General features: G+C 49.0%; 1 protein-coding gene across 1 annotated transcript; it reads left to right on the plus strand.

Moving 5' to 3' along the window:
- RCC2 (regulator of chromosome condensation 2) lies at window positions 1-26,291 on the plus strand. The gene is made up of 13 exons (XM_004377200.2): window positions 1-163; window positions 1,218-1,519; window positions 7,285-7,378; window positions 11,220-11,363; window positions 14,179-14,310; window positions 14,718-14,806; window positions 16,196-16,310; window positions 18,980-19,146; window positions 20,499-20,679; window positions 20,957-21,062; window positions 22,035-22,107; window positions 25,091-25,168; window positions 25,948-26,291. Exons 2-13 carry the CDS (start codon window positions 1,226-1,228, stop codon window positions 26,050-26,052), a joined length of 1,578 nt encoding a protein of 525 aa, XP_004377257.1. The 5' UTR covers window positions 1-163; window positions 1,218-1,225; the 3' UTR covers window positions 26,053-26,291.
- The last annotated feature ends 1,418 nt before the right edge of the window (window positions 26,292-27,709 follow it).

Below are 27,709 nucleotides of genomic sequence, written 5' to 3' on the forward strand. Positions count from 1 at the left end.
TTGTGTTGTAGCATTTGTTCTGGAAGCTCGTATTTACATTTTAAGTATATCTGGTGAGTGGGCAGGAGCCCTCGTCTGGGCCGGAAAAGAAAGAAAGCCCTCCGGGTCGTCTTTTAGTTGCTCCTCTTCGTTTACATCCCCAGTTTTTCATCACTCCGACAAGGTAGGGGCTGAAAATCTACAGCGATCAGTTTGCGGGGTCTGGGAAAGTTTTTTTTTTTTTTTTTAAGGAGAAAAGGTTAAAAAAAAAAAACCTGGGGAAGGGGGGTTGGGGGATCGAATGAATAAAAAGGGGAAGGAAGGCGGATCCACGTGGTTTAATCGGAGACAGACAGAGATCCCATTGTTCAAAATCGATTAAAAAAAAAAAAAAGGCAGACAGGGCGAAAGCCGAGGGGACGCTGGGGGAAACTAGCCGCGGAGCCGGGCACTTCGCAATCCTGATCGCGGAGATCGGGCCGGCTCGCACATTCAGGAAGAGGGTCGGGAGAGAGTTGGACACCATTAAAGTTTATCTTTCTTGCTTGCGCGAGCAGGTGTTTAGGGTTGGGGGGCGGCTTTATTCTGGGCTCTTCCCTCTTTTCTCGCCCGGGGCAGCCCCCCGCCCGAAGAATTTGGCTAATTAGAGCCCAAGGTCGGAACCCCAGGGATGGGGCGAAATTTGGGGCTCCGGCCGGTGCAGGGGGGCGGGCGAGGGTGGAGAGAATTGCATTTAATTGAGTGGGCTGGGGACGGGGGCGCTGAGACAAAAGCAGCAGGTGGGGCGGCCGAGGAGGAGGGAGCTCCTTTACAACGGAGGTGCCAAAAGGGGCTCTTTTCAAGTGTCCCGAAGCTTTATTAAATTTTAGAGGATCGGGGTCTCCTTTTCCTTTACTTTTTTGGCGACCAGGTTGCAACTGTGATGCCATGTAGGCAAACCTAACTTGATGATGGGCCAGGGTGGCGGTGGGGGAGGGAGCCTCCATTTTTTTTTTTCCCCTGAACGGATTGCAATTTGGGATTTCGCCTCCTGTACGGGATTCCCCGGAGGAGCCGGCCGGGGCCGAGGGAGGGGCGCGATTTCCTCTCCCAACTCGCCCCCTCTCCGCCCACACGCGGCCGCCACTTTGGGGCGGGCAGGGAAGGAAGTGGAGGCCGGGTGGCTCGTCTCCGCTCCCCTCCCCCCGCGCAGTTTATAACCCGTCCATTGTGCGCCGCTGCCCCGTGTCTCCCTTCAGCCGCGACGATGCCCAGGAAGAAGGCGGCGGCGGCGGCGGCAGCCTGGGAAGAGCCGAGGTCGGGCAACGGCACGGCCCGTGCCGGGCCCAGGAAGCGCGGCGGCCCGGCCGGCAGGAAGCGCGAGCGACCCGAGCGTTGCAGTAGTAGTAGCGGCGGCGGCAGCAGCGGCGACGAGGACGGCCTGGAACTCGACGGGGCCCCCGGTGGGGGCAAGCGCGCGGCGCGGCCAGCGACAGCGGCGGGCAAGGCGGGCGGCGCAGCGGTGGTCATCACCGAGCCCGAGCACACCAAGGAGCGCGTCGTGAGTGCGGCCGCTGGCGCGGGGCTGGGGACAGGGAAGGCGGAGGGGTCGCGTCCCTGGAGGGCGGGGGGGACCTCGGTGCGCGCTTGGGTGGGGAGACCGCCTGCGCGCGTTCCCTCAGGGCGCCCGGGCAGGCGCAGGCGTGGGCTGAATCATCGCCGCCTCCGCACAACAAAAGGGTTCGGGCCGGGGGCGGGCGCGGGCCGCGGCCTATCCGGACCCCGCTGGCGCGCGAGCGGTTGGTCGTTGGGGCGCGCGCCCCGGGCTCCCCGTGGCGGGGGAGGGGCGGCCGGAGCCCGCGCAAGAGGGTCATGGCCCCGCCCCCGGCGCCGCTCCGAGCAGACTCCTTCCTCCTCCCCTCCCCCCCCGCCCCGCATGGGAGACTTTCTTAAGTTCACTCCGGCCAGAGGAGGGGACAGGCGGCCGCGAGGAGCGGCGAGCGGTGCTGCCTGCCCTCGGTGGCCTCCCGCGCCCTGCCGGGGCTTGTCCGCCTGGGCGTCACCGGGGAGGGGGCTGCCGGCGCTCTGCGGGGAGCGGCGGTTTGCGCCGGGGCTTTGAGGTTCCCGCCGCCTCGGCTCCGGCTCTCCGGGGGGGCGGGGCCTGGCGACCGCCGCGCATGCCCCGTGCGGTCCTGCGCTGTCTCGCGCCGCCGGGAAGGCGGGGGCTGCCGGCTCCTGGGCGGGTGCGAGGGCGCATGCTCGGGAGAGCCCTCCCCCATCCCGACTGAGAGGTGTTTAGGCTTTGTTCGCTGCTTCTTGGGTGGGTGGAGGGGGGGCGCCTTGATGCTGGAGAGCCTGCTAATGAAGAAGTATCTCTGGTGGTCCGAATGGGCTCGAATTTGTTTATCAGTGTTGGGCCTTCAAATCAATTAAGGTCGTGATCGGCTCAAAGTCTGTAGCTGCAAAACCCTCCCTTCATAGTTGCAGTTCTAACCTAGGGTCTGAGATGTCTCTCCTGACGCTAGAACTTTTTGCGAGTTGGCGAGTTCACCACAGTCTCAGATAACCACCCCCCACCCTCCTAAAAGAGTAGGAACTTCCACTTAGGATCTAGAGTCTGACACTGTGGAGAGGTCCCTTCTCCCCATAAGCATGTTCCAAAGGGTGGTTAAGGGTTAATAGTACCAGAGTTCTTTCCCCCAGAGGAGCTCAGCAGGCTATGTTTAAGTGGTTAAAGTAATCCACTTTCCACAGCCACCTTAGAGATGAGGAGCTTGTCTAAGAGAATATGGAACCAGATCTCTAAATGGCTCAGGCTTTCTGATGTCATTCTTCACACCTTTGCAAATTGTCTGCAAGAAGATGCTTTATAACTGCCTCCCAGTGAAAGGGTAGACAGAGAAGAGGAGAGTGAAGTGAGGGAGAGCTGGAGTACCTGACATATCTTGCTGTCCGGGGTCTTCCAAGGGTCTTGGGCGAGGCTAGTGCCAGGGAAATGACCACAGTATTGAGAAACTGGAACACAGGAATTGCTTTCCTTTGAAGTTCACTGTGTAAGGCTCCAGATATTTCCTTTCCAATCCCAGTGTATTAGAAAACTAAAAAGAAAGGGCAGGTAGGTTTCTGCTTCTTATATTTGGTGTGTGTTTCCAAAACCAAGATGCAGCGTTTGATTGTCCACTCACACACTGTCATCTGCAGTGCTCTGGTCACCCTGTTGTACGGTGAGTTTTGTTGGGAAGGAAGAACTTCCTACCCCAGTGGTGAAATTCACCCAAGAACTCTTAGTCAAAGAGGAGTCGGCAAGGACAGCAGATCTCCAGTCTGCCTTTGCCTCTGCCTCTACCAGCACTGCATTAAGTCAGTTTCTCTGATGGAAATGGCACTTGGTTAGTCTTACTGGAAGATTCCATTGCTCCCATGAGAAGACACAACAGTAGTCCATTGCAGTTTGTGTTTATTTTATATTTACACTTACTTTGTATGTTTTAAATTGTTTTTGTCTGTGTATATTTGTAGTTATCCCCACCCCCTTTAAAAACAAGAGGGCCTGCTAAGCTGTTGAAGGGTCTGCACACCACCCTAAGGAATTACACAGACGCAGCCTCAGCATCAAGGAGACTGTGATATGTGAAGGTCCAGCAAATGATGCCTTTTATGCCTTGTGCGAAGTGCACATCCCAAGCTTTAAGTTTTCATTAGCATAGATTGAGTTTGGTTTCAGAGTGAGGGCCTTTCCACAGGTCTAGAGTCACCACCTCTTGTCCTGCCTTGGTCTCAGGCCAGCTATCCCTGGCCTAGGTTCTGGTCTTCAATGGAAGCGCAAGGTCTCCCCCTGTTGAGCAGTTCCTGGGAAAACCTGTCTGCTGCCACAGGCCAGCAGCAGTTCTTTGCTTGTTTCAGAAAGAGCCTTTTCACCAAGAATTTTGCAAGCCTTGCCACTGTTTAGGGTTACTTGAAGGTTTGTGTGAGAGCAGCTGCTGAGAGTTGTCTAAAACCACGTTACTTTTAGTTAACTCAAAGCTGCAGGTGTTGGGCTTGGGAAAGATGAAACCAGTGCTTTCACTGTTGACAGGAAACTTGCCTTGAGTCAAAGATGTGTACTTTTATAGAACATTCTGATTTCAAGCTCAGAAAGTGTTCTCTGTAAGGACCCTGGGTTTATGTATAGTTACGTCAGATGAGTATTTAGTGATCGTCTAGGGTTGAGTCAGTTTGAATTCCCTGTGAAACTCACACCCCTGTAGGTAGAGCAGGCAGCATCGCGGAATCTTAGAAAACAGGTGGCTGTCGCAAGTTGGAAATTGTCCGTGTTTTTGTCGTCTTCCCAGTCTTGGGTTGCCAGGTTTTGTGGACCCTGAAACAAACTGTCCAATCCGAAAGGACCAAATAAAACTGAAAATCGAGCTTTTGAAGCCTGTTTTAGTTGATTGTCCATTAGGGAATTTGTTGTTGCCAGCATTTCTCTGAGCAGTTCTCCCTCCTCAGAGGGCAGCAGTGTTCTAAATGGATGTATGTTAAAAGGTTGACTCTCAGCCTTGTAAACATGTTCCTTGCGCTCAGACAGTAATTCAGGAATTGCTCTGGACCAGAAATCCCATTTTGTTGATCGAAGAAGCTCGGTGCATTTTCCTGCCATTGCTGCTAATCTCAGCCCAGGTTACGTGACCAGGTTGTTGGGAGGCAGCAAGGTGAAATGAAATTCACTCATCCTGTTGGGCGGAATGTGTTTTCAGGCTTTTCTGCTACATGGCCTTTAGATGGCAAGCAATATCACGAGCGCTGAGTTCATCCAAAGACAATCTCCAGTCCCATCAGTGAAGGTTTGATTACACTGGAGGTTCACATAACCTGATGTCCACGCAGTGGCAGCCCTTCTAGATGGAGCCAGATGGGCATCAGGGGCTCTTCTGTGTGATGAGAAGTTGCAGGTGTAATGAAGAGCCAACTTGGGCTGTGATTTAAAGGGTGTTAGGAATTCTGTTCATTGTTTTAATTTTTTATTTCATATAAATTGGAGGGAAGAATTAAATAGTGGAGACACAAAGGGTAAGCAGTATACTGGAAACAATTGTGTAGATAATACCAATGAAATACAATTATCTCCATCTAACGTGTAAGAAAATAAAGTCCATGACATAAAAACTTAAATATAACACCATTCATGGGAGTCAGACCACTGTTGTAGCTGAGCTGGAGTAGACTCGAGTTCTTTACAAATACCTTTATCTAAAAGGCTGAATTTTTTAAAATACTTATTGGCTCGGTGGGCTAGTACCCAAAGTCCTTGCCCACTTCAGCAGATATTGGCATCTCCATGTCATAGAGGAGGTCCCCTGTGCCCAAGGAGGTCGCAGCATGTCCTGGCAGTCTGGACGGAACTCAAGCCCTCTGCCCAGCCTGCTTCATCCTTGCCAGTAGCTACAGGTCCAGCACTGGTGGTATCTTTCTGTAGTGATGTATCTCAATGTTGAGTGGTTTAAGCATCTCAACGGTGAACATTGAACATAGTTATCCTTGAACCCTCTTGCCTGTCTGGGCAGGGGGAGCTGCTGGGTGCAGGGTTGCTGCCTGGCTTGCCAGCGCTCTTTCCGAACTCTGTCTGGCCTGGCAGCTTTATTCCCTTCCTGTGTCTCTGCTGCCCCCTCCACACCAGCCTAAGGGATAGTGGAGAACAAGTCAGCTACACGGGCAGAGAACTTTTCCTTCCATGGAACCCAGTTCTTTCCGTGGGTCTCTCCTTCCACGGGAAAATAGAGCTGACTGACTGCTATGCATCTTCAGCATCTTCTACAGTAGACCTGTAGAATATTCCAGTCAGGCCTGCCAGTTAAACAAAGAAGGGGCGATAGATAACCAGGGGAAACTAGGCTGCGATTCAAGTAATCTGAGTCTGTGGGTGCTGCCAGGGTTGAACTACTACCCTCTGATTAAGGTCCTTCACTAAATAATTTAAATTGTGGTGAAGTCCTTCTTGATGGCAGTGCTGTTTCATTTCTCGTTTTCACGCTGACTGCAGGCTGTGTGCCTGTAATGGACCATCTTCCTCCTGCCATGTAAACGTGGCCAAGTAGGAGAGCTTGCCGGGAGCTGTACTGTAGGGGGTGCCTGTATCGTCAGGTTTGGGTCATGTAAAGTTTTGGAATTCATTTATTGGGAAAATGTGTTCAGCCTAAAAATGCATGAACCGTATTGCCCAAACGTTACAAGCCAGGGCAGTCACCATGCAGAGATTAGAATGAGTGAATTTGTAGTCTTCCAAGAACAGTTCTCTAAAGGAGGAAATCTCTTTTCTTTTAATATTCTGGGATGGCCATGTTGAAGATGAAAGCAGAAGGGGAAGTTCATGCTTCCTTTTCCAACGTGGAACTGAGTGGCTAGGTGAGAATTGAATCTTTGAATAGCAATTTACTTTAAAAAATGTCTTTGGACATTTAAAAAATAAAGTGCTGAGAATATCATGAATGCCACCTAGAACTGGCCAGAGGCCTTTTTAAATAACACGTTGCTGTCGACAATTTGAGTGCCTGTGGCCTTAATGACTTGTGTGTTGCAAGACTGATTCCTGAATTGAATTGAATTCACTGGCCACAGCTTCTGTCTCATAGGTCCCAGCCTGGGAGGTCCCTCATTTCTCTCACTGATTGCCCAGCCAGCAGGGAGGCTGAGCCCATCTCAGGCCTCTTGTGTCTTAAACCCCACCCCCTACCCTGGAAGCCTCATGTCCCCTTTTCTTCCCTGCCTCCAATGTAAAAATGGAACCCAGTTCTCCACAGTTTCCTCTCCTGATCCCAGCAAAGGTTCTTGGCACAGTGGGCAGCAAACGGAGGGATGATGGGAAAGGGGATGATGCGATACTACTGTGCAGAAATCATGCGGGCTCCTAAGGGCTGGAATCCGTGTGTGGAATGCTCTCTTGGTGGTGGAAAGACAATCTGGCCCCGAAGATGAGCCGATCTTAATTCTCTGTGTGACATGCCAGGCTTCCTGCAAATACCTGTATAAGTCTGTGCAGACCAGAGGGAAGAAAGGTATTGTGGCTTATCTTTTAGGTTTTGCAAAAGATGTGTCAGAGAAATCACAGGATAAAAATGAGCCCTGGGCGTAACAAACGAGCTGCTGTGGGCAGGTTTGGGATTACGTTCATTGAAGCGAGGCAGCTGGGCCAGTGATTGCATTGAGCCCTCTGCCAGTTGCGTTGAGCTGCTAGGTGGAAGAGGTAACAATGAATTATTTTTCTTTTGTTTCTTACTGTTGGAGAGCTTGGAAAGCTTGAAGGAGTATTACAAACTAATTCTTTTTCCCCCTCTTTCTCTGTCCCTGTAGAAACTTGAAGGGTCTAAGTGCAAAGGGCAGCTTTTGATTTTTGGGGCAACCAACTGGGACTTGATTGGTCGAAAAGAAGTGCCTAAACAACAAGGTATGAAAAACTTTTTTTTTTTAAATCTAAGTAGCTACAGTTTACTGAGTGCTTTCTACATACTGGGTTCTTTGCTTATAGCATCCAAGATGATTCTGGTAACACACTGGCTGGGTGGGTATTCTCTGCTTTTAAAACAGGAAAGCAGAGTTCAGAGGGTTCAAGTGACTTGGCCAGGGCCACATGACCACCAGAGTGATGGATTTGGGATTGAACTGTGGTCTTGTGTGAGGCTCTTGTTTAACAATTCTGCCTTTAAAAAAACCAAATTCATTAAGATTGCACAGAAAAGTATAAATAGAAGTCTCAGATAAACAGCCTTCTTGTTGACACCTTTTTTCATCTCCTCTTACATCACTTCCATTAAAATCAAGAGGCTGGTCCTGGGAGATGATGCCACAAGCACATTTCTTTCAATGCTGCCAGATTGTTTCATGAGCTGGTTTGACAGAGCAAGTAACAGTCCACGGACAGAGGGGGAGAGCACAGAGGTCCTAAGAAGTAACTTTTGTCTCCAGTCGCTTTTAGAAGATAGGTGTTTTTTTCTCTGGAGAATACTGGCCCATCCAAGAGAAGGTTGGCACATTGCCACGTGTTATGACATCTTGATTTCATTTGGAAAGATTCCCAGCATCCTTTCAAACCTTGCTTTGTCTGGTGAACAAATAATTTGCACACTGCCACTCCCTAGCACCTCAAGCAGGGGCAGCAAAGATCATCGTATTCCATGTGAACGGCAGGAGTTTCAGCAGTGTCCTGGCCCACCTGAGTTAGAAATGGGGCCAAGCCTCAGGTAGCAGCTGTTCTTCCTGTTGTGGAAAATGCCCGACCTTCAGGACCAAGCTGACCTTCAGGACCAAGCCGTTAAGGGCTGATTCCAAAGGGCAGCGAGTGCTAGTGCTCCCTGCTGGGCCATGATCACAAGCCTTTGTATGGAACAGCATATCTGCCTGTGCTGTGTTGCATCGTTTCTCAAAGCTGCTCTTGAGCTGAGTGGCCCACCTGCAGTTAAAGACGTGGGCCCAGAGAGGGGAAGTCCATTTCCAGCAGGAGGCAAGTGGCAGGCCCTGGGTTAGAACCCCTACCCTCTCGTTTACTCCATTGCCTCCTGCACATGTAGGATGGAGTGGCGCTGCTCGGAATGACGGCCGGAGTCGGCCTCAACCATCAGCTCAGCCTCCCCATAAACCTCCCTGAGGTAAGAAGGTAGGGAAGCTGCCTGGGGTCAAGAAATGGACCCTTATGCCCTAGTTGAACTGATTGTACCCTAATTATGCTTGTTTTAAGAATGCCCTTTTGTCTTCCCCCATTTCCACCTTTGCTTCCTTGATTTGTCTCCCTCTGAATGAATTTTTCTATATTCTTTTTTAAGAATATCCTCAGGCCCTCTGTGACCTGACTTTGCCGGTAGACGTAAGGGGAGGGAGGGAGGATTTGTTTTCCCACTGGTGTCAGACATGAGAGGAAGAATGATTTCCCTCTGCCCCCCAGTCTTGTGCCATCCTTGAAGTGTGCCTCCTGTCAAAGCCAGAAGAGCCCATCTGACCTTGTGTGACTACTGCTGTGGGTCATAAGATCAGCAGCGGGTATGCTTGTTGGTTTTCAAGATAACAGTGATTCATGCTCCAGCTCTGTGATTAGGATCAGGCCCCGGGAATCTGGAAGCCACAGGAACCCATGTCCACCTGCCTCACCAAGGTGCCCAGGACTGCTGGGGGGTGTTTAATTCAATTTGGGCCACTCTGACAGGGTTCCTTAGGAAGCCAGGAGAGTCTCTGCTTCCCTTGCGAGCTGACTGCGTTTTGGGTGTTAATGGCGCCAGTGCAGAGGAGGATGCTCTGGCAGATCGATGAGCATCTGCCCCCCGTGAGACATGGTCCACTTAGCCAGGCCGGGTCAGATTTAGACCTATTCCCTGCGCAGCGTCCCCTGCCGTCTCCTGGCGCTGTGCATCAGTTCAGCATATGGTGTCTAAGAATGCCACACATCCATCATGCCACCATTGGTCCTGCCTTCGTGATAAACAGACCTTGGTTTTCTCCTAACCAGTTTTAATAGAACCTCTGAAGGCTATCATTTGCGGTCTGATCTTTCCTTCTGGAGATTGTTGGTTTTTCTTTTCACCTTTCAGTAGTTGAAGTGTCTTCAGGTGGAGAGACTTAGATGTGTGGCTTTTGTGAGTTGTATAGTTCTGTAGTCCTCTGATCTGCTCGACAAGCTCCCTGAAGTGGCAGGGGGAGGCCTTTCCACCTTTTCCAAGAATGGCCCTTTGTAACTAAATGAGAGGAGTCACGGGGGTGCGGGAGGGTGGGGGCTCACAGGGGCCAGGTAACTGATGGAAAAATATCGCCTTTCAGTCGGTTCCTGCATCCCAATCAATCTGACAATTGATTTGGCAGCTGCTAGCATTTCAGAGTATCCCCCGCAGATCTGGAAACGCTCTTGCGTTTCTGTGCTTGACAGCCTCAGATTGAAAATATTAAGCAAAAAATATCAGTTGCTGGCCATAGCCGTGTCCATTAATTCTGACTTATAGGAACTCTAGGGGACACAGTAGAACCACTCTGTAGGGCTTCCAAGGAGAGGCTGGTGGATCTGAACTGCCGACGTTTTAGTTAGCAGCCAAATGCTTAACCACTGTGCCACCAGGGCTCCATTAATAGGTTGGAGTATTTGGAAGGAGGTTACTGGTGCTTCTTCTCTCCTGCAGTCCCGCTAACATTTGAGTACTTCCTGTGTGCCATGCTTCTGTTGAGACCTGGGCTGAAAATGGAACCCAAAGCCCTATGATAGGATAGACAGGGTGCAGGGGTGAGCAGCGGGTACAAAGGGGAGATTTCTAAGTCAGATGTAGGCCAGGAGGGCTTCCCAGAGGAAAGAGTGCTTGAACTGAGTTTTGAAGAGGACGTAGTAAGCAGGGAAGGGCATTGTGGGGATGAGGGTGCACGGGCAAAGGCAAAAACACAAAGCTATTGCCATTGAGTTGGTTCTGACTCATGGCAATGCCATTGAGTTGGTTCTGACTCATGGCAACTCCGTGTATTACATAGTAGAACTGTGCTCCATAGGGGTTCCTTGGCTGTAATCTTTACGGAAGCAGGTCGCAAGGAGCCATGAAATATGGCCAGTGGAACAATGGAGCCCTTGAGAGTGGACCAAGCATCAGTGGCAGGAGCTGGAGCTGGGTAGGGGCCTCTCCAGGAAGGGCCTGATGGATATGCTAGTAGGGTAGGTTAGTGACCACTCAAGGCTGTTATGTGGAGGTGGGAGATACTCAAAGTCACAAGTCGGAAAGTACATTCCGGCCGCAGTGGGGAAGCTTAAGTTGGCAGGCAGGAGAGCCATTGGGAAGGTGAGGACAGCTCTGCAGAGAGAAGGGGGGAGCGGGATAAGGGTGGGGGGGAGGAGCAGGTTCCCGGGTCAGCTCTTGCTTAAACGGTTGCCACCCACCCTCACGGGGCTACAGGAAGGGGAGCAGCCCTGCCTTTTGAATAGGTTGAGAACAAGGTCCCTGGGAAGAAGGCTTAGTAGCAGGTGGTCAGGTAGGGCTGCAGCTCACCAGGGGCCTGGGCCAGAGATGGAGAAGGAGTGGCATCAGTATGAAGGTGGCCGTGCTGTCAGCCTCTGGAACATTTGTTCTGTGGCCTCTCAGAGGTCTCGCAGGGAATCAAGGCGTAAACTTCCTTCTCACACAGCCTCCTGACACTGTTCCCCGAGGAGTACCTGCCAGATGTGTGGTAGGAAAGTGTACCCTCTGTGGTAGTGGTTGCTTTTTGAGGTACTTCTCACCCACCTGTCATTGCTCCTTGGGTATTTGATTTGTGTTCTTTTCTCATTGCAGCTGCTTACCGCAATCTAGGTCAGAACTTGTGGGGGCCCCACAGATATGGGTGCCTGTCTGGGGTCCGGGTGCGGACAGTGGTTTCAGGTTCCTGTGCCGCCCACAGTCTCCTCATCACCACAGAAGGGAAGCTGTGGAGCTGGGGTAAGTACTGCGCTGGAGCCCCGTTAATATGCAGTGGAACTAGGGACAACCCTGGTCATAGAACTGTCCCCCCACAGGGCTTTTTGTCTGCTTGGAAAAGAGACGTCTTCTAAAGCAGAGCTCCTTGATCTGCAGCCTGTATGGTCTCTTTTCCCAGTTCCCATCTAGTCTCTTCTATACCATACAGATAAGTCGTCTTCCTGCACACAGCGCCCTAATGTTTTGAATCCTCCTCTTCAGGCAACCTTTTACTGAACATTCTGACTGAATCTTGATATTTCTGATATCGAGGTGCCTAAAATTAAACTCCTATTTTAGGCATGCCGTCCCTCCAACAGGCAGTCCCCTTCTTGATTCACAATGCAATGTGGCATGTGACCTTTGTTCTTGCCACTTTAAATGCCATTGGCTTTGAAAACTGCCACAGCATACCGGAAGCCATGCTCGCAGCTCCGCCGTCTGCCTGCGTGTAATCCTGTCTGTTTCAGAGGTTCACACGGGTCTGCGGGTTTTGTAGCCTTTTGCCTATTTTGTCCATTTCTGGTTTACCCAGATATTTTAGGACTTGATTTGCTTTCCCTTCTGCTGTGTTTCCTCGTCTGGGTACTTGGGATGGTTTTCTGTCCTTGCCTTGTACAACCTCCCTTCCATTCCAGGGTCCTCTGCAGAAGGCTTTCGTATCACTGCCTATTTCCTCTTCCAGATTATTAATACAGTTATTGCCTAAGGCTCAGTTTGTCCCCAAGCTCTCCCTGGACCCTCCTCCCAGCTGGTTATGTTGGCTCCTGTCCCCGCCCTCTGTTTTCTGGCCCTCCAGCTAGGTTTTAGTCCAGATGACTGCGTTTTCATTTCAGTCTGTCTGAACCTTTTTTTCTGCAATTTCATGAGCTGCTGTACCAAAGTCCAAATATATTAACATCTGTTGTCTTCCCTGCACTCCGCTAATTTTGTAATTCTGTTGGAAAAAAGCTAACAAGTTTGGTCTAGATTTCTACTTTGTAGCCTCTTGATGACATGCTGACATTGCCACGGATTTTGTTTTCTCTAGGTTGGCGTAGAGGCGAGTCCCTCCTCCCCGAAGCAGCCCCCTTTAGTCTTCTGACACTGTGCACTACATTTTCTGTCAGAGTTTTCCAAACTTAAAATATCTGATTTCTCATCTCTTTACTACATTTCACGTAAACGTGGTTTTTCTAAAAATGCCCCATGTGCTGACCCTGTGGGCAGGGAAGGCTTCTGAAGGCTGCGCATCTAACCTGCTCCCAGAGCAGATGTGTGTCGCTGTGAGCAAGCTGAGGTGCTGTGGATGTTGATGCTCCAGTGGGCGTGTTGCAGGCGCGCTGTTAGTCACCCTAAAAGGGACAGGGGCGTTGTGCAGTGTCCATACGCATTAGTGCTTTTCCCCCTGTGGGGTCTGAACCCCAGGTGAAAACAGCACTCTGCTCATTCTGTGTTCAAAGAGCCTGTCACAGTGGGCGTGGGAGCGCCCATTAGATCTTTTCTCTGGCCCTCCTGCCAGGGAGCCCGTCCTGGCATTTAAGCTGACCTCTCTTTAATTGAAGTACTTGGCTGAGGATGGTTTTCCTCCTTTTACCAATTCCTCAGGTAGTCGGAGGCTGTTCACTTCCATCTTGTCTTCTCTGAGATGGTTGGTGCCACCCTTGGGCTCCACTCTCCACGTCTCATGACATGAAGGGTGAACAGTTCATTGTTGGGGAAGTCTGTGAATCTCCCTGCAGAATTGCCCTGATGTTTTCGTCCTGTAAAATCTCCCCAAATCTCCAAAAATACTGGGTTACAAGTGTGGGTCTTCTGTTGACTGCAGCATTTGAGAGTGGCCCGTTGCATGGTTTTGTTTTGGAACTATTACAGGCTATGTTGAAAAACGAGGTAAGGGTTAAGGGCTTCTCACATTCCCTTTGGCCCTGTCCGATTTGCTATGTCTGTTTTGGAACCGAAGACATTTTCCAGAGGGCCTGTCCATTGCCGAGGGCTCAGGGCTAGGGAGTGGTCTCCTCAGAACTTCACCCAAATCCCCAGTCAGCCAGAGCAGCTCCAGGGATGGAGGTGGGCCCTGTTGGTGGGGGGGTCTTCGCTCAGAGCAGGTCTGTACTTGGTCCATCACCAGGGTTCATGTAGTGAGAGACCCTGTGAGGGAGGATCCGTAGGAGGTGGGGCTGGTGCTGTTCCTGTGAGCACTCTTCATAGGGCAGATACAAAGAAGAGAAATGACGGCAGGAACTCAGTGGCCCGTGGTAGATGCCCAGAGCAGTGAGGTAATTAAACTTGTGAGGCAGGTGTCAAAGATGGTTACTGTCTTAAAATACATCCTAGAGTGAAGGGAACGAGGGAGTTGGCTGGCAGATAACTGTGAGAAGTGAGAAGCTGGGTGTGTTTCCATGAGTGCCCCTGTTTGTGTGTGACATTCATGCCAAACTGAGCACTTCTCCTATTTGCCTCCTAGCAGAGAAATTCAGGAAGTGCACATTGAGGGGCGGAGAGGGGTCCCAGCTGCTGCCCTAGAAAAAAGGGTCAGGGAACGTGAAGTAGGTGACCCCTGCTGGTGGGCTGCCCAAGGATATGGTCTCCAGGGAGGGTACCATCTCTGTTAATGCTGTCACCTGACCAGGCAGGCCTCAAGGCTGGCCATTTACTGAGAAGTCAGGGCTTTCTTTCACCTAGATCTCGGCTGGCGAGTTTGGAGGGCACCTTCTGGGAGACAGATTTGTCTCCATCTGAGAGTGTATGTGCTTCCCTTGTGACGCTGTTGGGCCTCTTCTCTCTTCCGCACTTTTATTTGGCTCATGTTCTGCAGGTCGAAACGAGAAAGGTCAACTGGGACATGGTGATACCAAGAGAGTTGAAGCCCCCAAACTCATAGAGGGGCTCAGCCACGAAGTGATTGTGTTGGCAGCATGTGGGCGGAACCACACCCTGGCCTTGACAGGTACGGAGAAAGCCACCTGGGCACCTTCTAAATTTGGCAAGAGACCAGATGTTTACCTGGGGAAGGGGGGAGTGACCCCATGACTGTTGGTCAAGATCAGAAGATGCTCCAGAGAGCCCGGTGGGTGGCTTCTTAAGGGTATTGAGAGTGTTGCCCTTAGGTGCGTGAAGTCCCTGTTAGGCGTCTGAGACCAGATTCTGGCATTTCTGTGCACCCAGTCTCTGGTGTGAAATGGTTTTGCTCTGAAGTGTCCATCCACTCCACCATCTTTCGGAACACTGTCTTCACTGTCACTCTTCCTGGCGTATGAGCTGTGGTTGTTAGTGTTTTGATGCCTTTGATTTTAAATCTAGATCAAAACGTTCAGGCTTACATTCCTTTTTTCTGATATTGTTCTTTCCTTCCAGAAACGGGCTCTGTGTTTGCGTTTGGAGAGAACAAGATGGGACAGCTGGGCCTGGGCAATCAGACAGACGCAGTTCCCAGCCCCGCACAGGTAATGGAATGCGCCACTTTCCAGGCAGGCTGCATGGCTTCACCTCTGGCTTCGTGTTTGGCTTTCAGAGGTGGAATTGTGTACTTCTCTCCATCCTCCCAGTTAATTGACCCCTTGTAAAAACAAGGTCTAGATGGCTTGAGTGGAACTCACATGCTACAGTCTTTAGAACAGGTTCAGTTTGTGGTCACAGTTGAAAAACATCCTGAAACCAGTTTTTCTTTCCGAATGGAAAAATTTGGTTCGAGAGGCCTTGTTTTAAGCCTGCACAAGTCCCTATTTCCCAAGGAAAGTGTTATTTGGATGTGATTTGTCTTTATCTGCAAATACTTTGAGTTTTGACCTTGTATAAAATCACATACCAGGTGTTTAGAACATGAATGGGACCTGCATAGACTATTGTTCCTAAGAAACTTGGATTAAACAGTTGGAGGGATGGTGTTTATACCTACAAAATGAACTGCTAATACAAAGCAGGAGAATGCTAAGTGCCTAATAAGTGGTTTAGGTGCTGAAGAGTGGGGAGGACTTGGATTTTTTTGGTCTTAAAGAGATACACAAGATACAGTGGCCAAGCTCATCAGCAATTCGAAGGGTTTTTGAGGTGTTTGTGGTTTCTCACCCATTTACTCTGAAGTGAATGTAACAGGGTTTACAGAGAAATAAACAAGGGCTGAGGGGACGTGGCGTGTGCGTCCCGGGTCTTGTCTGCTTTCTGGTGCTGATGTCCAGCTGTGCTGTTCCTCCTGGTTCACCAGGGTCTTGTCCACTGCTTCCGTAGGCTGATTAGTTTGCAATAGCAAGTTTTCTAAGTATTTTCTTAGATTTGTTTCCAAGTCCCATGTTAAGTTATTTGGGGTCTTCGCTATCTTCCTTCTAGCTCCCTAATTTTTGAACCATTTTATTTCTTGTTCATACCTTAGTTAGACTAATTAGTAGCGTATCTCTCCAGTAGTAAAGAGAATGTCAAAAAGTTAATTTTACTGGCTGGTAATATCACTTGCAAAAGCCTTCTTTCTCATTTTTAAAGCCGGGTGACATTGGAATTAGTGGAGATTGAGAATCAGTCAGTTTTCTAGATGCTCTCTAAGCACTTGGGATGTGCCAGGCACAGTGTTGGGCATTTTGATGGATACAGAGGCATGATTTACCTGTCTTTGAACTCTGCTCTGTAACAGAAGGTGGGGGTCATGGGGATGTTTCTTCATATATTTTCTAAGCTTTATATTACAGAAGTGCCCTCACCTTTTGCCTTAAGAATTGTTGAGTCCATTACATTTCCTTTGTAACCTTAGTAATTGTTTTGTGCCAACCTGCAGAGAATAGAGACTTTTATCAATCTTTAAAAAAAAAAAAAAAGTCTGAAAGTCTCCTGTCTTGTCTTTTCAGATAATGTACAACGGCCAGCCAATTACCAAAATGGCCTGTGGGGCTGAATTCAGTATGATAATGGACTGCAAAGGAAACCTCTATTCCTTTGGGTGCCCTGAATATGGTCAGCTGGGTATGGAAGTCTATTTTTTAAAAGCTCTATAATCTATAACTGTATTTGGAACGAGAAATCCGTGTGAGGCCACATACATGTGTGAGAAATGTGGGTAATTGATCTCAGATAATAGCCTTTATCCATTAAGTGGATCTCAAGTTCAGTGGAACAGCATGTTGTAACGCATGGGATTGTAGAGTATTACAATGACTTGCCTCAGTGAAAAAGTCGGGAGTCGAGTCTGACAAAGGATTCTTTTTTCTCGTTTGTGAATTCATTTATATGAAAGGATTTCAAAGTTGTATAAAAAAAAAAAATCAAGCCACATTCATTCAGTTCCACGTTCAGAGATTTGCTTTTATTGAAAGTGAGAAAATCTCCTGGGTGGTTATTTCAGGTAGATGCGTGAGGAACTGCTGTATATAAAAGTGTCTGGAATCCCTCTTGTTTTTTTCATCCTTAAACGGTGTACACATCCCAAAACACATTTACTTATATCCCATTGAGTAGAGAAGAAAACCTCAGAAACCAGTTCTGTCAGTGGAAAATATCTTCTGATCCTAATTTTGCAAGGTCTCCATTTTCTTTTCCCATCTGACACTGAAGTGTTTTTTTTTTTTTTTCCCCTCCCCTCTTCCCTGACGTCCTCCCACCACCCTGGCCCCTTCCATGGAGGACTCGAGTAGGAGGTGAGGAGTGGGCGCCCTCTGCTGGCTCCTTAGCTGTATCCACTTGCCAGTTCAGTGGCAGCCCCCACTTATCTGGGTTGCTGGGTCTCGACGTCATTAAAAGCAGGCAGATGGAAAACTGTATAAATAGAATGAGGAGCATCTCACTGGCCTTAAAATTAGGGAACAGTGACTTTGTGAAACTAAATATACCTCAAGTCAGAAGCGAACAAGAAAGAGCAGCCCCTTACGCACATTCAGTGTTGGTTGCTGGGGAGTTGTCAGAGATTGTTGGAGAAACCGTTTCCATGACCACAGGCACTCTCGGTATACCAGCCCTGGGCAACACCGGAAGTGCGTTTCTGGGTTGCTTCCTGAAGTGTGTAGCTCCCTTGCTGCCTTTGGCTTCCCCAGATTTGCAGACAAGCAGCTCACCATAGCAAGTTGATTTTCCTTTAGGAAAAATGAAATGACCTTGGTAGTAATAATGGCTAACAACAGCTAATGTTTATTGAGCAATTACTGTGTCCCAGCCACCATTCAAGCACTTTGTACAGATTGTCATTTTGCGCAATATAGACTCTTTAAAGGTGTTTGAGAAATTGACTTGATTGTATTTCTAGAATTAGTTATTCTTAAATTGCTAAATGACTGTACAACATTTTTCAATCTTAAGGTATAAATCCAGAGAGATTGGTCTTAAGAGTTAGAACGTAAACGTGGCCTGGGAAGTGCGTTGCCAGCACGTGTTACCCCCTCCCCCAAAATGCATCTACTGGGTCAGGCAGGGTAGAGGTTGGGCTGTGCCAATGAACTGCATTTTAACAAGTTGCCGCCTCTCGGAGGCACTTCTTAATCACATAGTAGGGTCTCAATAAATAATATTGCTGATTGCTTTACCAAAACCTTGTCCAGAAAAGTGCAGGTGTTTCAAAAGACGAGAGTGTGTGTCTGTGTCTGTATGTGTGTCTGTGTCCCCGCCCCCACGTCCTGAAGTGCACGTGCTTTTCACTGTGGCATCCTTAAATTCAGCATAGCCTTGAGAAGCCGTGACCCTGGGACAATGGAAAGCGGCTGGAGAACTGGTGTGATGATATGAATATTGCTTAAGAAGAACGTTATGAAAACAGTGCCCTGTAAACAAATGCAGTAATTTTATTGTGCTTAATTTGATTGTGATATCAAGGTATTTAAGTAGCATAAAGTTCACACATATAATGCCACTAAAAGGTTGTTCTTAGACAAGTATACTTGGATTAGCCAAAAGCTGAGGGCTAACTTATAAAACTGCATATGACATGATAATATTGTAGCTAGCTAGCTAATAATTAATAGGAACAGTAGCAGTTGAAGACTACCAGTGACAGCCCTGCTTGTGTAGTGGTAGCTGACCTTCCACCAGTCTGCAGGAGTGTGGGTGTTTCCTGTGTGTTCTCAGGACTTTTCCAACCGGCTCCTCATTAGCAGCATGCTGAATTGGAATCCTTGTTAATGCATGCATCTTGCCAGTCGTAGCGTATGAATTCCAGGTTATAGCAACTCCTGATACATGTAGGGTATTAGTAATTCATGATAGTGGAAGTCTAGAATTGTTGTCCCATCCAGGGACTCCTTGAGATTCCTTTCTGCAAGAGGGACATATCATATTTTATCAACCATTCCTTTGGCTCAGTAGCTTCCAAGCAATTTTGACTGCAGCCCACAGTATATTTTATATTGCAGCCCAATCTGAACGTAGAAATACATACAAAGAATTTTCAGAAATACTTTTTTTTAAAATTGTATTTATTTTAAAAAAAAAAAAAAAACTGGTCTCAACCCACAAAACTGATTTCATGACCTGCCATCTGGGTTGGGCCTCAGATCAAAGAGTGCTGCCTTTCACTGATTGGGGCAGATGCTCGGCCTGCTCCAGGTTCTCAGGTCTGGGAGCTTGCCTTTGCCAGGAAACAGGCATACCATTGGTCTCTGGTATAACAAGCTGCTGCTTCTGACGACTGCTGCTTCTGGTCTCCACAGGACACAACTCGGATGGGAAGTTCATCGCCCGGGCACAGCGGATAGAGTATGACTGTGAGCTGGTGCCCCGGCGAGTGGCCATCTTCATTGAGAAGACGAAAGACGGGCAGATTTTGCCAGTCCCAAACGTGGTTGTGCGAGACGTGGCCTGTGGCGCCAACCACACGGTAAGGCTGGAGTTTTTCTTAACGCTTCCTGAGTGTCACACCAGTGTGAAGGGGGCATTTAAGCCCAGGGACCCTGACGTGGGGGGTCGTGCCTGCCTTAGTGGGTTTCTGACCACTAAATTGACCACTATGGCCACCAGGCACAATTGAGTACGAATGCTTCCTGCCAGTGCAACTCAGGACACTCAGTTCAGAGTCCTTGGATTGTCTCTCCTGTGTGTCTCCGTTTTGCTGAAATTTTTTTTGAAAGTCCTGTATCACTACTGTTAATGTTGACAGCTTGCTGTCTGGCTTCTGCGAGCACGTGTAAGCACACACGCGTTTCCCCTCCCTCCACAATGGTACCATACAGTAGGCATGTTTCTCCTTTCGGCTTTTGTCAGTTAACAGCATCGTGAACATCTTTCCAGGTTGATTGATAGGCTGTATTCTATGCTGTGAGTGTTGAGCAATTTTTCTTTTATTCAGTTTGTTTCCTTAAAGGATACTTTAAACTGCGGTAAAGATATTTTGCACCTTTATATTTCAGTTCCCTTCTTAAGAGTTAATTTGCCCGAGAATGCCTGTGAATGAGCAAGAGCACTGGGCTGGGGGCCAGAGACCACGTTGGTCCTCCTGGCTCTACCCCCACCTGGCTGCATGACCTTGGGCATGACTTTTCCTGGAATCCTGTTCCCCAGCTAGCATTCAAGGAATTAATCTTTGTAGTTTTGTTCTGTGCAGTGTAGACAGGGGAAATAGAGTTAGATTTTGTTTAGGCTTCTTAAAATCAAATTGTTTTGAATAGATTGTGCTTTCATACTGCTCAAACATGAAACATCAAAGATTCTGTGAAGAAGATAGATTTTAAATTGTTGATATGTGCTCACTTCATCATTAAGCAGATGGGGTTAACTGTGTATGTGATGGGGGAAGTGGAAAGAAAAATCCCAGACAGGCAGGTATTTTCTCCTCTTGTGTTCTTTCTGCATTTTAATCAACATTCTAATATGAAATGGAAAGCATTGCTCTACTGTCTGGAGACACAGTCCTCTTGGTTCTGATGAGGGCAAGGGAGGAAGACTTGTGTTTTTTTGTTTTTTGTTTTTTTTTAAATTATAATAAGAATGGAAAATGGGTTCCTGGCAGAGAAAACAGCAGGCTGGCCATGTAGGGAATGCATCATTTTGCTACACCTGCTCCTGTCACAGCCTCTCCCAATGGAGGCAGGTATAGGTTGTTTTTAATGTTTCTGCTCCTTTGCCATTCGCTGTTAGACCGGGTTCTCCGGCACAGAAATGATGACCCATTTTGTCACCGTCTTGTTGGGCAGGCCAGTTTGTTCCAACCCTGTATTTTCTCTCTCCCTGCAGCTGGTCCTGGACTCCCAGAAGCGCGTCTTCTCCTGGGGGTTTGGTGGCTATGGCCGGCTGGGCCACGCGGAGCAGAAGGATGAGATGGTCCCCCGCCTGGTGAAGCTGTTTGACTTCCCCGGGCGTGGGGCGTCCCAGATCTATGCTGGTTACACCTGCTCCTTTGCCGTCAGTGAAGTGGGTTAGTGATGTCCTCCCCTGTTCATGCCAAGCTTGGGATGAAGGTGTCCAGACCAGGTCTTTCCTTGCAGCTCAGAGCTCCAGTAGGGAACCATGTATGATTTTCCTGGTCCGAGACTGTGAGCCCTGCTCTAATTTCCTTCCCAGTATTCCTTTAACTAGAGCGCTCGAATGTGGCGCCGGTGCTGTGTGCCCTTCTCAGCACTCCTGATAACTGATTAGACTTAACTCTTTCCAGGCATCTGGTCACAGTAGGCACATGTTTTGTTTTTCTTCAGGTGGTCTGTTTTTCTGGGGGGCCACCAACACCTCACGTGAGTCCACCATGTATCCGAAAGCAGTACAGGACCTCTGCGGTTGGAAAATCCGGAGCCTGGCTTGTGGGTGCGTGCAGCCGTCTCCTGACGAATGGGGACCGTTCTGTCTCTTCTTGCGTGTGTCAGACACACTCAGAAGGGCCTCTTCCCTTGAGAGGGCTACACCCCTGCTGACAGGCTCACCCTGTCCTTGCCAAGAGGGGCTGGAAACGGTCCCTGAGCCGAGACAGAAGAGGACACCAGTCCGGGCATCAGGGAGGAGGGGGCTGTGGTCGGGCCTGTGGGGTAGTAGGTACTAGAAGTGGTGGCTTGACTCTATCTTCAGGGAAAGAAAGTCATTTTGGAAGATTTTTTTCTTGAAGGCTTGGTGTGTTCTGCTTATGCTGCAGGTTCAGAATTCTCCAGTTGGGAATGTAGTCGGGTTGTAGACTCTGACTCACTGGGGAGAAGGAGTTACCTGCAAGTCAGTGGTTGTCGATTTATTTCAAGGACACCCGTTGAGTTATCTAGCACTTGGTGGGGAGTTTGATCATGTCAGTCTGCTGTGGGAGGTGGGAGGCGGGGCGGGGGCAGTGTGGCGTGTACCTGTTGAATTCTCTAGCCCCACCAGAATTGTGAAGTCTCACCCCCTTTGGAATGATCTTTTCATTCAGATTTGGTTATTCTTTTCCCGGTTTGTTCATCCAAAGGTGACCTCCTGCTTGAGAACCCTCTAGCTCCTGCTTCCCCCGCCCCGCCCCCCCCTTAGGTCTCATGGCCCTTTGGTTCCTAGTCCTATCTAAGGGCTCTTCTATTTTTATGGGATAGTCGTTAGGGTTCAGGGGAAACTTGGCTAGTCCCCTAGTTACGTTTGCTATTTGGAAATGAGTACATTGTGGAGTTTGTAAAGGATGCACTTGAATTTTAAAAGCCAGTAACTCACCCGTGCTCTTCATCAGGTCAGGGCAGGTAACTTGTCAGAAGAGTCCATGGGGTCTGAGTGGGATCCAGGGCTGAGGGTGCTGGGCATGGCAGTAACAGCCTCTGTGCCTGCTTTCAGGAAGAGCAGCATCATCGTGGCTGCTGACGAGAGCACCATCAGCTGGGGCCCATCTCCAACCTTCGGGGAACTGGTAAGTGGCAGCCGAGTGGTGAAGGGGGCAGGAATCAGGGCCGCATGGCTGTGGGCTTGCTGGGTTCTCTAAAACCTGGTAAGAGTGTGCAGGAGCAAAAAGTGGGTCCTGTTTGTCTTTGCTGTGTTTAAGGGCTGCAACATTTCAGAATATTTGGGTCACGTCAGTGTTCAAGGACAATTCTGTGCTGATCAAATAATTGCGAAAGTTATTTCTGCCCATGGTTTTTTTGTTTTTTTTTTTTTAATTGCAATTTGGTGAAAGTTTACACAGCTGAAAGTTTACACAGCCAGTTAGGTTCCTGTTAGACAATTTCCGCATAAATCGATCAGTGATGTTAGTTATGTTTTTCACATTCCATCAACATGCTCTGTGTTCTGGTTGGTCCGTTTCCAGTATTCTAGGTTCCCTGCCCCTTTATCTTCTCATCTTTGCTTTGGAGTACTTGTTGACCTCTTGGACTCTTACAGATTTTTCTTAGTAGAGTACTGATGTGTGATGGGTGATATCCTTTATTTGTGTGTCATTCTGCTTCTCTGCTGAAGGGTGATCTTGGGATAGTTTTGGTTCAGGGTTTAAAGAGCATCTTGGGGGGTTCCTGACCTGGTGGTCCAGTTAGTCTGGACTTTTTTAAGTATTTGAGTTTTGTTGTGCATTTTTCTCCCATTCTAACTGGGATCATCTGTTGTGCCCCTGGTCAGATTGGTCTGTGGCGGTAGCCGGGCACCATCTAGTTCTTCTGGTCTTAGGATAGTTGAGGTCAGGCTTTTATAGGCTATTAGTCTTGTAGACTTGTTTCTTCTCTGAGATTTTGGTTACCTTCTTACTCTTGCTCCTGTTGAGTAGAGACCAATAGTTGCATCTAGATGGCTGCTTGCAAGCTTTAAGGCCCCAGACCCCTACTCACTTCACTAGGATGCAGAACATGAACTTCATGAACTATATTATGCCAGTTGACTCAGTTGTCCCATGAGACTATGGTCCGAAGCTTTCAAATCTAGTCTGCCCATCTTTTAAAATGAAGAGATTAGTAAGTTTTAGTTCCCATTTCTGTTGCATTTTGGGCTACGAGTGTGTTAGGAGATGAGACAGTTTCTTTCTTCCCCTTTCCCCAGGAGGGTGAAGTTAACAGGAACACTGTATTATCACGAACCCTGGGGCTGGCAGGTGGCGCTGTTGCCAGTGGCTCGGAACTGCCAAGGTTTCCCCATCAGCAGCATCAGGCCATTGTTTTGGCTGCACACCATTGAGCAGGGCGCTGGCGGTCAGCTGCTTAGGTGACTTGAGGGCTATCTTCTCTCAGTTTTCCTAAATTGAGTTTGTAGGTGTTCCTTGATTTTAGTCTCAGTGACTTGAGTGATGAGGTTAGAACCAGTGGCCCTCGGTTTCTCACACCTACTTGGCCTTCAAGCAAATACCTTTAGTTAAGGTTCTGAATGCAGGTAGTCCTTGACCTACGGTGTAGTTGAGTTACAACAAACTGCACTTAAAACCACAACCGTCCTGTCTGTTTTTATTTTTTGCACATCTTGGTGGTGGTAACATGTGCTGCATACAGCATTGCAGTGCATAATTTGCTGATGTTCTCATTCTCATGCCAATCCCCAAAGACAAAGATTGGATATAGAAGGTTACTGATGATGAAAACAAAGAAAACGAGATACTCGACTTAGGTCAGATCTGACTTAACGACAGAGTTGTTGGGCCGGAACCTCCTTGTAAGTGGGGGGACTACCTGTACTTAAAATTTTAAATTTCTTTATTAAGAACAGTAGCTTGGCTGAATAGCTTGCTTCATAATGGAGCTCAGCTGTGGAGTTCATCCTGCTGGTCTGCAGCTCAGCTCTTGGTAGCTTGTCTTCAGTTAATAGTTGATCTTGTTAGAAATGTGGTCTGTTTTCTTTCCCTCCTCTCACCTTTTCTAGGCTGTAGGAGCTGAAATGGTTGATGGAGAGGTGGAAGGGAAGGTCTTTCCTTCTCTGGAGTCATCTGTGGGACTGATGCTGAACATGCATTTTCCTTGATGCTCCTCCACGCACGCCTTGAGTCTGGTGGTTTAGAGAGCGCCCAGTGCTGTGGACACGCAGGTGGCCTCCTTTTAGGCAGCCCCATTCAGAACCTTGAAGGAGTCTGAGAAGAACCTGGCCTCGTTTTTATGGCTTGCTCTTAGAGAAAGACAGATGATTTTTGTGGGCCTGCCAGAACTAGACTTTAACCTTCTAAGTATGAATTTTGAAACTAAAGGGGACTGAGAGGGAGACATGGAGAAGCAGCTCAGTGGTGAGAGATGGCATGGCATCTTGGAAGAACCATGCACTGTACTGGAAGGTGTGAGGTGGGGCCCAGTGGAACATGGCGCTGGGGAAATGGACTGGCCTGTGGGGAAGGAGGCAGTCTGTTTCAGCTGCGCTGATGGCTCTGTGGCCCTTTCTGTTGCCTTAGCACATGACTTCTCAGCAGTCCATGATCAGTCCCTTTGGTCTCTGGTAGGGGGACTCCTTGTCCTGGATCATTACTATGCATAGCACTCCCTTTGACTCTTAGAAGTAAACATCATGATTTGGATAACGTGTTTGAAGACCCCAGAGGCGTTGCGGGTTGGGGATGACGAGAGTTCTTTGCAGCCTTATAGACATGAAGGGCTGCAGTTGCCGTTTTTTTCTGGTCATCATGTTGTCTTGGGTAATTCTTCAGAGTGACATTTCTCAAAAAGCTTGTTAACCCACAGCACCTGTAGGGCATCTCGGTCGTCTTTAAGTTAAAAAATTGCCACCTGTTGGCAGTAGCGTTTGTGGGTAAGTGTTGGTAAAACCGGGCCCTCGTGTCTGAATGGCTGGGCTTGGTGGAGTCACAGAAAAGGCAGAAGGCATTACCTTGACTCCTGGTTAGTGGGATGCCTGGAAACTTCACCATTAACTCCCTTTTTCAGGACTGTGCCAGATTGACCCCATTTTTTGCATGTCTCCCCTGTTTGCTTTGCCAGGGCTATGGAGATCACAAGCCCAAGTCTTCCACTGCAGCCCAAGAGGTGAAGACACTGGACGGCATTTTCACAGAGCAGGTGAGCATGGACGTCTGTGCCTGGGAAAACGAGGCACTGGTGGCAGACATGGGATGCCACCCACTAGAGGAAAAAATGACGTGTCTGATGGCCCCTTCCTTTGCATGCCTCTGATCTTTGCCGCCCATTTGAGTATAGTTTACCATCCTTGACCAGCTTTCCTGCCGTCATGCAACAGAGCTTTCTTGGGGGACATCACCAGGAGAGAGGGCAGAGGAATGCTGGCCAGGCATGGTGACTGCTCTTGCCTCAGTGCCGCATAGAGCAGACTCCCTCCCCTCGCTTGGATACAAGCCATCAGGCTGCAGGGCAGATGGTGGGGCGAGGCCCTGCTGCTAGTTAGCCCGGCTGCCAGCCCCTGTGTGCCGAGTCCCAGAGCAGGAGGCACCTCTTAGAGGCGGGACTGATCCAAGCTGTTGTGCCCAAGAGACAGATGGAACAATCAGCTAGATCCCCCTGTCCCCGCCAGTTCCTGCCAACAGACAACGTTGAGAAGCTGAGCTCAGGAGCTTCCTTCCAGCTGGGTCTCCCAGGGCAGCCTGGGAAGAGTCTGGTTGGCAGGGGTTGGGACGGGCTTCTGTAGAGATGAGCCGTCTTTAGTAAAGGGTTTTCACGCCGTTCAGGAGTTCTCCACTTCTGTCCATATTGACCCAGTTTGCCAGCCAGCTTGCTCATGCCCCATTTCCTGTCTACCTTGTGCTTATCTGCTCCAAACTGGACGGCGGGCTACCGTGCGCCAGAAGGCCCCTCGCACACGCGGCCCTGGTTTGTCCCCTCAGGTTGCTATGGGCTACTCACACTCGCTGGTGATAGCGAGAGATGACGGTGAGACCGACAAGGAGAAGATCAAGAAGCTGCCGGAGTACAACCCCCGGACCCTCTGACGCTCCCAGAGTCTCCTTCCGAGCCCACACCTCTCGCGGCAGCTGTCATTCCATGTGCACTGGGACGGGAAGTCAGACAAGGAATTTACAAAAGCAAAAGTCGACCGAAGGTGCATTTTTGTTAAACTCCCTGAGGTTCCGTTCCGTTTTATAAGTGATTCAACGTCAACTACCTTTTTCTGTATGCTTTCCAAAGTGTTTTTTTTCCTCTTGATGTTTAATTAAAATATTTGCTCATAGTTGACTTACCATTCCTACAAAAGAAGCAGAAACTTTGAGCAATTTAGGGTTTTTGTTTTGTTTTGTTTTTTTAAGTTGTTTTTCTCTTCTAAATACACTTCCCAAAAGGTCCCTTCCCAGTTGTATTTAGCGTTGTGATCAGAATGGGTGCTACGTAGGAGAGAAATTACCATTTACTCAGAAAAACCAGTCGCTGGCGGGAACCGGCAGCATTGTGACCAAGGTGTCCTGGGTGGTTGATCTCTCCCAGGTTGTGCCCGTGTGCTCTGGAAGCATCTGGGTCTCCTCTCCTTGTAGACTGTCTGAGGCCAGTGGTGGTTCTGTGTCTCCCTTGGCTGCTTGAAAGCCACAGCCTCTTGGCTGAGACATTAATAGAATCTGCCATTCCCCACTGGCGTGGGGGCTTTGGGCTCTGTGTTCAGCCATTTCTATCTACTTTAGCTGTAAAAGAAGTCCAAATGAAAATCAGGTGATCCTGGAACCAGTGGGGATTGGGGGGGTGGGCGGCGGTGGGGAACGTCTGTATCTGTTTGAATATGGGCTTTCTGGCTCTCCCAGGAGCCAGGGCCTAGTCGCTAGCACTCACCGTTAAAGATTGATCAGCCAGCAGCAAAAAGGAATTCTGACGTTCTTGCAGCGATGGATCAGCCCTTTATCGTACCAGCCTTTGGCATCTTAGTGCTTCTGTCTGTCTTCCTCCCCCACAGCTGAATCATGCCTAGAACGGGCCCTTCCTGTTTCCGAGACTCGGGGTTTACTGCTCTGCTAACCCAGCTCTCTTTTGTTGCATTTGCTTGGCTCTGGTACCAAATAGTTGGGATGACTGAAGATTTCCCCTCCCCCGCACATCAGTGCAGATGCTGTGACTGCCACCCTGCCCCTGCAAAGTGCCCTCTGCCTGAGCTCGTCACCTGGGTTGTGCTGCTCTGCGTGAGTTATGAGGTGCCTTTCCCAGAACCCTCCTCTCACTTGGACCCAAGAGTGGCACCGGCTCTGGCTGGGGTTCTTGGTTTTGAGAGGGTCTGGACTGGTTTGGGTGCTTTAAAATAGATTTTTAGTTTAGTGGTGCTTATGTAAGGGAGAAGGGGTAGAATTAAGTGTGAGACTTGGGTGAACAGGAAAGTTAAGTATTGGTCTTTTTATTGTTTGCTTTTGCTATTTTGTCATTGTCTCGATGTTAAAATGCCAAAAATGACCTAGTTGTTGTTGCTTTTCTCCTGCTCTCCCACCCCAGTGATTCCGTACAGTTCTTCTGCCTTTGAGGGGCATAGAGCAGTCCCTGTCTTGGCCAGCCCTCATGCCTGGCATCTAATTTCACACTCACCTCTACTGTCCTGTGTTCAATCAGTAGTCCAGGGGAGAAGCTTCTGCAACTTCAGAGCTTCTGCTAAACTAACTGAATTTGTCCAGATCACCC

Source organism: Trichechus manatus, unplaced genomic scaffold (assembly GCF_000243295.1).
Source record: "Trichechus manatus latirostris isolate Lorelei unplaced genomic scaffold, TriManLat1.0 scaffold00048, whole genome shotgun sequence".
Classification (NCBI taxonomy): Eukaryota; Metazoa; Chordata; class Mammalia; order Sirenia; family Trichechidae; genus Trichechus; species Trichechus manatus.

Coding starts and splice junctions, on each gene's coding strand:
- RCC2 (XM_004377200.2), top strand. CDS start 1,226: ATGCCCAGGAAGAAGGCGGCGGCGGCGGCGGCAGCCTGGGAAGAGCCG. Junction 1,520..7,284: donor AGCACACCAAGGAGCGCGTC/GTGAGTGCGGCC, acceptor CTGTCCCTGTAG/AAACTTGAAGGGTCTAAGTG. Junction 25,169..25,947: donor ACGGCATTTTCACAGAGCAG/GTGAGCATGGAC, acceptor TTGTCCCCTCAG/GTTGCTATGGGCTACTCACA.